At 29.0% G+C, this 10,780-nt stretch overlaps 1 protein-coding gene across 1 annotated transcript; it reads left to right on the top strand.

The window, feature by feature from the left end:
* Window positions 1-6,888: 6,888 nt before the first annotated feature.
* Window positions 6,889-10,377, top strand: LOC114734728 (rho GDP-dissociation inhibitor 1-like). The gene is made up of 5 exons (XM_028922370.1): window positions 6,889-7,104; window positions 7,886-7,952; window positions 8,142-8,360; window positions 9,027-9,151; window positions 10,217-10,377. The coding sequence occupies exons 1-5, from the start codon at window positions 6,889-6,891 to the stop codon at window positions 10,286-10,288; spliced, it is 699 nt and encodes a 232-aa protein (XP_028778203.1). The 3' UTR covers window positions 10,289-10,377.
* Window positions 10,378-10,780: the final 403 nt, after the last annotated feature.

Consider the following 10,780-nt stretch of genomic DNA (forward strand, 5'->3'; position numbering starts at 1 on the left):
GATTTTGAAAAGTGGTATATTTTTTTTTTAAAAAAAATTCCCTTAATCTTACTATTCTAATTTTCCAATAATACGAGTTAATTTTTTCACATTATCGGAAAATAGAGTAGCGTTTTTATTCTTTTGCCACGTTACCCCAGCTTCCCAGGGCTTTAATTCGAACCGTATATTCATGGCAAGATTCTCTACAACATAAATTTCACATTCATGTATTTTAATTTTATGTATAAAAATTATCAAAAGTTAAAAAAGTTTAATTTTGCATTGATCTATACTTAATTATAAAATTTATTTATGCACAAACATATTAACGGGTCTTCAATTCAGCTAATTAAAAATTATTGTATATATCATGAAATGTGTGTATATGTGTGTGTAGTAAGTTATTACAAATTGTTAGTGTGTTATTACATTTCTTTATAGGATCAACTATTGAAACTATGTGAAAAATCCACAATCCGCATTCCAAGCACAATACGCTTCCGTGAGCTTTCTTGGCAATGATTTCTTTGGTCAATATATTGTTGCCTTGCCCCTAGGACTTTAAACAGAGTCAAGGAAGAGTTTTTCTCATTAATAGTATGATGCAAAAAAATTAAAAATAAAACAACATGACAATTAAGTCTGAAAAAAAGGGATTTTAATTTAATTAACTTAACTAGAAATTAATTAAAAGTGAATTACTTCTTCTTCTTGTTTTTTTTTTTTTTTGCAGTTCAAGGAGGAGGACGGAGGATATAATATATATACGATTATAGTTATAGTCAACCTCATTTAATTCTGTATGATATCCATCAATCTATCTATCTATCTACTTTATGCTCCTTCCTGTTCAAAATATAAGTTAAATTTTATTCATTTACGTTTATAAAAAAAAACTACTTAAAATCAGTTTAAAACAATAAATATTTAAGGCATGTATTTTTTTAAAAAAATATGCCCTTATTAATGAAGAGAATAAATACAAGATGCAATAAATGAATTAAAGAGGAAAGAGAATATATGGGGTGAAATTTAAAATTTTTTTATTAAATACTTATATAGAAGCGAATGTTATTTTATTAAAAAAACCAAATCCTTCAAATAAAATTTAGCTTATATTTTGAACTGGAAGGAGTATTTGAAATCCCGTACTACCCCGAATGCAACGAAAATGGGTTAATAATCGAATGAATCAAAAATGGGTAGGGTCCCCAGTTGATGCTTAAATAAATGGCCTAATATGTTGTTCCAATTTCTCCCATATTTCCTCCCACGATTAATGTGTTTTTACTATTATTGCTGTTAATTAATTTTATATATTACATTAATTAAAACGTTGGTAGCTTGGCATATTATATTCTCTTTCATATTTTCTCTCATTCCTACTCCATTTCTCTCTTACTTGCCCCTTACATAGTTGGAAAAAAAGTTTATTTTTTACGTATTTATTATTTTTAATTAGTTTTAACTATTTTTTAAATTGCATAATTTGATTATTAGGCCCTTATAAAAAGGATAAGAAGGAGTATATATTTACTTCATAAGAATTCTCCCAAATCCCACGTTGGGAACAGGAACAAGCTTTAGATAAAAAAATTTGGAATATGAACACTTTTTCTTTTTTTTTTTTTGCTAAAACATAAGTATCCTCCTATTGGAGGTACTGTCGGCACTAAATGTGGATACCTCTCCCAGTGGGATTCGAACTTTGGTTCTCCACGTTATGAGGGACTAACCCCTTCCGCTAGACCCAACTCTCGTTGGTTAAACACTTTTTACTTTTATGTACAGGCATCCCCCCCCCTGATTGGGCGTCATCCCTCCAATGAAACGAACTAAACATTTCTCATACTCTATGCGGTATGCCTCCGTTTTCCCATTGCTCCTTCTAACTAATTTGAGCATAGTAATAAAAATAGTTAAAAACACATAAAATTCAAGTACTTTTCAATATTATGCTTATTAACTCACTGAATTCTAACAGTATATTAATTTCTATTCTCTCACTACTCTTATTAAATATGGGCATATATGGAAAAAAAATTTAATACTACTCATTGAAACGATCAAATATTTTTTAAAAAGAACAAAAAAACCCTTTTAGAAAATTTCTTAGAATATGAACCGAAGGCAGTACGTGGGTATTTACTTTTATTATGCTTTCTTAGTTCTCTTCATAATTCCAATAGTACTCTTTCGATCCTAAATATAAGACTCATTTTGTAGTATAATTTATACTACGAAATATGTTCTATATTTAGGAGCGGACTAGACGATTTATCTTCTACCAACAGAAATGCATGAGTTGTTAAAATAAAATGTTTTATTAACATTCCATAAACATAGGCTTGGGTTGGGAGTTGAGAAATTGTGCAGGCCCAATTGTATATTGGGCTTCTTTGGCCCAAACACTGGATAGTCCGTTCTTTTGCGCAGAGGAAAATACAGATGGCAATAAGCATAGTTGCTTACTTGCTTTAAGGGTATGTTTGGCTCAATGAGAGGAAGGGAAGAGGAGGGATTTTAATAGAGGAAAGGGGAGGGGAGGGAAGTGCAAGGATTTTAATATTATCTTGTTTGGATTTATAAAAGGAAAAACCATATTGGAGGTACCTGTATTTTTTGTAAATTTTCAATTTGGTACCTATGTGTTTTTGTTCTTAATTAAATCTTTAATTTTGCTCAATTAACATCATTAATCTTTATAGAGACTAAAAATGCCAATAGAACAAAGTTATAAGAGCTAATGTTACTAAAAAAAATAAAATTAAATGTTTAATCAAGAGGAAAAAACACATAGGTACCAAATTAAAAATTGAGAGAAAGTAGAGGTACCTATGATATGGTTTTCCCTTTATAAAAAAAGAGGGGGGGAGGGAAAAATATTTTAATATGAACAATTTTGCTCTTATTTTATTTAAGGCGTGGGCATGATGGTCACAACATGACAAAATATGGGCATAATGGTCATAATATGACAAAATATTACCCTTTCCTTCCAAATCCTCCCAATTTTGAGGGGAGGTTGAAGAGGGGAGGGAGGGATTTTAAAAAATTTTCCCTCCCCTCCTAAAATTTGTGTGTTGCCAAACAAGGGGAAATGATTAAAATCCCTCCCCTCCCTCCTCCCTCCCAAATCCCTCATACCAAACACACCCTAAGGGTATGTTTGGCTCAATGAGGGAAGGGGAGGGGAGGGATTTTAATGGAAGAAAGGGGAGGGGAGGAGTGGATTTTAATATCTTGTTTGGATTTATAAAAAAAGAGGGGAGGGGAGGGAAAAACTTTTAATATGGATAATTTTGCTCTTATTTTATTTAAGGGGTGGGCATAATGGTCACAACATGACAAAATAGACATAATGGTTACAACATGACAAAATATGGGCATAATGATCATAATATGACAAAATATTACCCTTTCCCTCCAAATCCTCCCAATTTTGGAGGGAGGTTAGGGAGGGAGGGAGGGGAATTTTAAAAAATTTTCCCTCCCCTCCTAAAATTTGTGTGTTGCCAAACAAGGGAAAATGATTAAAATCCCTCCCCTCCCTCCCCTCCCTCCCAAATCCCTCATACCAACACACCCTAAAGGAACCAACTTGAGTATCCTAAACTCATCAAATTTAAATTATTCATATCTAATTTAGAGGGTTCATATTTAATTTTTTATTTTTATTTGTTTAAAATAATTATTTAAATGGATATAGTATTTAAAATAAAAAAAATCTTTTAACTATATTTTTTAAAAAATAATTAATTAAAAAATTTAAATTTAGACCATCTAAATCAAATCTAAACGATTCATTTCCAATGAACTTGAGCCAAACTGGTTCCACTCTAAAGAGGGGACTTTATCAAGGAATGCTTGATTTACTGTCAAATTGGATCTAGTAGACGAAGTTAATCTATCCCTTTCCAACATGGCAAACCAAAAATCAAATTCTTACTGTAAAAAGTGCCTATATTTAGTATCTAATAACATTTTAATTGGATTATCTTCAATAGGAAGATACCTATACTAACAAAAAAAAAGAGTAAAATACATCAACCTCCCTTATATTTAACCTAAATTACGAAGACCTCCCTTTATTTTGGAAACTTATATAGACTTCCCTTAAAATCAAAATATATATTGCACAAACCTCCTTTCTAGTTTTGAGATTCAACTCCTATCCACTCATCTATTAGTTGACCGTTAAATCAAAGGTATTTTGACCAAATTACCCCTTCTTAATACAAATATTACTTAATAATTATCATTTAATAACATATCATACATCTTTATTTGAAATTAAAAATAATTTTAATAAATATTTTAATATTTTTTTATACTATTGAATTATTTTCCATAATATAAATTTTATTAATTTTATAAATACAAACTTTTATTTTACAATAAATCTTGTTTATTTATTTAAACTTACTTGTGATGTAATTTTTTAAATATATATTAGTACAAAAATGTTTTGTAATTGTATATATGTATTTTCAATAAATTATAAAGTTATGTCTTATTTATTCAATTTAGTAAGAATATTAAACAGATTATTAATAAATATTAATATTAAAAGATAACTACATATTTAAAATAATGAGGGGTAAAGTAGTAAATGAGGTTTATTCTAATTTTTTTTTAATTAAAAATGTATGTAAAGAACCTTTTCAGAATATTTCTTAACAATGTTATTTGTTTGGACTAAAATGTATGTTATCAAAATAAGGGAAGATCCATGTAATTAAGGCAAAACAGAAGGGAGATCAGAATATTTTACTAAAAAAGACATAAGAGAAATAATGCTTGATTTCCTATTAAATTTCCCGTTTTCGAAATCACCACGTTCCTTATTGAGCATAAATATTTTAATCCATATACCTTACTCAAATGTTGGATAAGATACCCGAATTGGATGCATGGTTGTTCTGAAAGTTCAAAATCATCAGTCAGCAAAAAGTGGACACGATACAAATAAAATTTAGAAAATGTAATTGTATTGTTAAATGGGTGGATAAATATGTATATGTGCTCGTATCCTAACCTGACTCTGTGTGTGTGTGTGGTGTAATGAATTCATTTTGAGAATTCGTTAAGTTTATTTAACTTGTAACAATGAGCGCTTCATTCTTTGCAGTGAAATCTTATACATATGCTTGATGTCACTGGGAATTGGCAAATCTGATTACATATATAAGTAGCATTTTTCTAAATCCTTAATAATTAAATCATAAAATTTTATAACATATATAAATAACAAAGTGGACACAATACAAATAAAATTTAGAAAATACTTTTTAAAATTATTTATTGATATACTTATCCGGTTCTAAATATAAGACCCTTATACATACTTACTAGTATAGGAGTCTTATATTTAAAACTGGATGAGTAATAATTTTTTAAAGACCGGACAGATAAAAACTAAATTAGTTAAACGTTAAAAAAATATTTTCTAGTTAAATTTTACAACGGTTATATGAACTGTTACAAAGTTTTCAAATTCAATTTTTTTTTTTTGTAAAACACTTTACGATTTGGAACCGCTACTAGATGTGTGCCAAAAATTCAAATTTTAAAAATTATAGCAATTACATAACTGCCACAAATTTTTGGAATGTAATTTCAAAAAAATTAATTACTTGCTGCTGCATTAGCAGCGGTCTTGAAAACTGCTACAAATGCTTTAAAAAAAAAAAACAAATCACTGCATTTATAGTGCTTGTTGAAACACCTACAAATTTAAAAGAAAACAGATGCCAATTTTGTAATGATTTTTGAACAACTACAAATGTAAAAACCAAAAAACTGCTACAAATTTTATACTTTTGTCTAACCTCTGACACTAATTTAGTAGCAATTTTATAATTTAGTAGCGGGTTTGACCCAAAATCGTTACAAAGTATTTTGCCATATTCATTTTAGCAGCAGTTTAAAAAACATAATTTTTCATGTGGGGTTGTCTATTGTCTAGTTATAGTCTTACTAGGAGTACATCCTGTTTGAGAGTGGGTGATGACACCTTTTTTGTTGCTATCCATTTATATTGAAGCAACATATTGGCTCGATCATATAGCTAGTTAGTAATCAAATCATCAGCAATTTATAAATTTATAATAATGCGGGTTTGACCCAAAATCGTTACAAAGTATTTTGCCATATTCATTTTAGCAGCAGTTTAAAAAACATAATTTTTCATGTGGGGTTGTCTATTGTCTAGTTATAGTCTTACTAGGAGTACATCCTGTTTGAGAGTGGGTGATGACACCTTTTTTGTTGCTATCCATTTATATTGAAGCAACATATTGGCTCGATCATATAGCTAGTTAGTAATCAAATCATCAGCAGAAAAAAATATAACAATGCACTACAAAATAAAATAACAGAAGGGCACTTTTATACTTTCGAGGGAAAAAATAATTTAACATTAGCACGTGTTTTATTTAGTTTAATTAATTCGGCTAATTAAATATAAAAGATTATGAATTCAAACGTGGGATTAGATCAAAGCTTAATTTCCTAGAATTCTGGCATTTGTGGAAGGCAGAGCTAGAATAGAGAGGTTAAGAATATGTAAAATACAAAAACTACGGATTACCACACGACCTTTTCCTTCTTTCTTTCAACTTTCCCAGAAAATCACTGCTTCAATTCTTCATACCATCTTCTCAATTCTGCAAAACTTGTCCTTCTGATCTAATTTCATTCCATCTCACTTCTCAGACACACTCTCATCACTCCAACTTTGTACTATTCTATCAAATGATATCGTGCACGATCCTTTTAGGATTTTAATCTTTCTTTTTTTTTGGGTTCTATGTTATATATGGCTCTTGATTCATTGGGTCTATGAATGGCGTCTTGATTTGGCTTTTGAAGTGTTTTCAAGTTTGAGAGGCACATCATTATACAATGGAAACCGACGGGAATAAGAAGGCGGCCGGTGAAGTTTCAGAAAAGAAACCCACTGCGACCGATAATGAAGCAAGCGGTGATGAACACCATGGAGGGAGGTTTTACTCCCACAGCCGCCAGAGTTCTGTTGCTGACGAAGACGATGATGATGAAAGGAGTAAGATTGAATTGGGTCCGCAGTGCTCCTTGAGGGAACAACTTGAGAAGGACAAGGTTGCTTCTTCTCTTTTCTTCATTGCATTTTTTTTCTTTCATTGCAAGAAATTCATACAAATAAGCTCCATTGTTTACAACAAGTGGACTAGTTATAGATTTTATATTTGATGTTAATAGATAATTATGTACTATGTCTTTCATGCACTAGTGGTAGAACAAATTTGAATATGCATGTACTTGATGTGATGTCATTGATGTGTTGTCAATATGCAAAATGTACTCTCACGTTATATTGGGAAAATCAATAGGGGGTTCTTAAAGAAGGAATATAGTTGCCAAAAAGTCTGATAATAAATGAGCAGCATATAATGATAAGTTTTAATACAAGAAATGATAATATATCAGTTTATATTGCACTCACTTATTACTAAAATTTTCTAATTATCATATTCTTTTCTTGAAACCTCATAACAATGTTTTTCCCTAATATATTGCTTGTATGTTCCCCATTGATACATTTTGCAATGCAGTTACATTTTGAGATACTCAAACATCTCAAAAGAAATAAATATGATATTGAGTTTGAATTAGATTTATGCTGGCCTTATAATATAGTACTTTGTTTATGAACGGTTTTATTCTAATAATCTGAATGTTTGTTTAAAGCTAATTCTTTTAACACTGCTGTTTTATTTTTTGTGTCCTGATCTATATTCTATATGTATATATCTTGTACAAGTATTTTGAAATTCTAAGGAATTATTATATTATATTCTCTTAAGCTCATAATCGTATATAGTTTCATAAAGTATAGTTTCTCTCTGCTATGATGTTTTAGGATGATGAGAGCTTAAGGAAGTGGAAGGAACAACTTCTTGGAAGCGTCGACATCAATGCTGTTGGAGGTATATTTATCACTTGTTTCATTTAAATTTAAAAATAAATGCTTAATTATATATAGAGAGGAAAAAGATGTACACAACCATATATTTTTTTTCGTTGCATTATTCCATTATTACCTCATACCAAAAAGGTTCTAAGATTAAGTATATTCAAATTAATATATATATATATATATATATATATATGTGCAGAAACCCTAGAGCCAGAGGTGAAGATCGTGAGCCTTGCAATAAAGACAAATGGGAGAGATGACATAGTGCTTCCAATCCCAGAGTCTGGAAAACCAGAGGGCCTTTGGTTTACTTTAAAAGAAGGAAGCCATTACAGTCTCATGTTCACTTTTCGTGTTAGCCACAACATCGTTTCAGGTCTCAAATACACCAACACTGTTTGGAAAACTGGTATAAGGGGTATGTATTTATATATATATATATATTCATGAGCAATTATGCTTATTATCATACTGTTTAATTCCTCCTCCAGTTCTCTTTTTAATTTCCCCCGTAAATTAATTAGGGTTTAGATTATATCTTTATATATCCTTCTTTATGATGAAGTTATGCTAATCCGTATATGCTAAGCTTTTCTCGGTTGTTCATATATGGTTAGTTCTAAAAAAATTTTATTAAAAAACGTGTTGTAAATATTGATTTAAATAATCATAAATATGAGAGTCTTAGTTGCAAATCAGTAATTAGGGAATGACATATGAGACTAAAATTTCTGTTTTGCCACTTAAACTCCCATATCTGTAAATGTCTGAATATGCTATTTACAACTAAACACGCCCCGCACATATACACAAAGATACAGTTTCAATGGTCCATATTTAGAATTTTCAACTAATAATTTTGAAATAATAAAAAGTTTTTCCCCCCAAAAAAACTAATATTATTTTTATTTCAAATTATGTACCCATTAAAATAATTATTTAAAAAAAGCATAAACTTAGACCATGTTAGATCTAAACAGTTCAGATCAGCCGCTGATCACCAACTGGTGAATAATGAAACTCAATCCCTAGATTATTTGTGAAGAAAGTGAAATGAAAAAAATTGAGGGATATGTTGTTACAGTTGACAGCACTAAAGAGATGATTGGAACGTTCAGCCCACAGGAAGAAGCTTATACACATGAAATGCCTGAGGAGACGACCCCATCTGGCATGTTAGCTAGAGGGACTTATACAGCTAAAAGTAAGGTAATTTTTTTAATATCAATTATTAATTTAAAGTCCAGGTATATACACACACACATATTAACATTGGTCTTTAATATAAGAGTTGGTTGACTAATTTGAGTTGATAAAGAAAATTAGTTAAGTTAGTTATTTATAATAAATATGTATTATCTTTCATAAAATATCTTTACTAATCAAATGTATTGGTTAGAACCACTATTATTACAAAGACTATTTTTAAAAAAAGAAGATAAATATTATAGATAAATTGGATTAGAATCTTATGTTTAGAATTAAAATAAAACTGAAACGAGCTCTTATATTAAGGATTGGATATATGATTATATCATCAATAGTGCATATTGATAATTCTATGACTTTGGGTAGATAATCACAATTATAATATATTTACTGATAATTAAAGGTTAACCTGATTAGTAATGAGTTGATTAATATCCCATATAGATATGAACTCATACATATATATATATATATCGCTACAGATATAAAAAGTCTAAAGTGTACATTTGATTCTTTAATTTTATACAAGGTTTTAATTTTGGTCTCTTAATTTTAAAGAGTGTATTTTCAATCCTTTAATCCTAAAATAATTATTGGACCAAAAAAACCCTAAAATAATTAGTCTCAAATAATAATTTTTTGTTACAATCTTGATTATTTTGAAAATTAAATTTAATATATTAGCATTTGAGAATGTTTTATTAATATTCAAGATCTTAATGTTATTATTATTATTTTAAATGTTTTAGGGTTAAGAATTAAAAATATACTTTTTAAAGTTAAGGGACTAAATTGAAACTTTATCTAAAATTAAAAGACTAAGAATATATTACAACTTGTATAAGAATCTCATCAATGATTAATAATATATAAGTATTTTGTAAACACTTTTCTAAGATGAGCTCTCAAAACTTATACTAATGTCTTTTTCTCTCTAGTAAAACAATTATCCAAAAGAATCGGCATTAATGATCAAAGTTAAAATATATTTGTTATTATATTAAAAAAGTTGGTCTAGTTTATGAGAATTGAAGTTTAATTGACTTCATATTTCCTGTTTTTCAGTTTGTGGATGATGACAACAAATGTCACTTGGAGATCAACTACACTTTTGATATTCGAAAGGATTGGAAATAATTAATTAGGAGTCAATTAATTACTCCTTCGATGATAATATTGCCGTTTAATCCTTCATCGTTAATCATATTTTTCTCTACTGGTTTTAACGCTCCTGAGAGTTATTATTAATTACCTATTTCCTTTTTAATATTAATAGCTTTTTTGTTTTTCTAATCCTATCTGAGAATAGTAAAATTAACGATGATGAGAGGATCTTGAGGAACCAGACTGGTTCTTCATTTGGTAGATATATAGTTTTTTGTCAAAAAAATTGAGTTTTTGAGCCAGTTTTCTATCACAAGTATGATTCTTTGCAAAAATTATAGAGTGACGAATCTAAGAATGATATTTATTAGAGATGATGTTAAAAATTGTAATTATTTAGGAGGACGAAAATGAGTTTGCATAGATTTATATTTATGTTTTATATCAATTTGCGGAAGAAAAATGTTAAACGAATTCTTATAATTAAGCACTCAGACAATCCAACATTTCTTATTATTACGCCAA

Source organism: Neltuma alba, unplaced genomic scaffold (genome assembly GCF_004799145.2).
Source record: "Neltuma alba isolate B1F8T4 unplaced genomic scaffold, ASM479914v2 tig00013131_pilon, whole genome shotgun sequence".
In the NCBI taxonomy this organism is placed as follows: Eukaryota; Viridiplantae; Streptophyta; class Magnoliopsida; order Fabales; family Fabaceae; genus Neltuma; species Neltuma alba.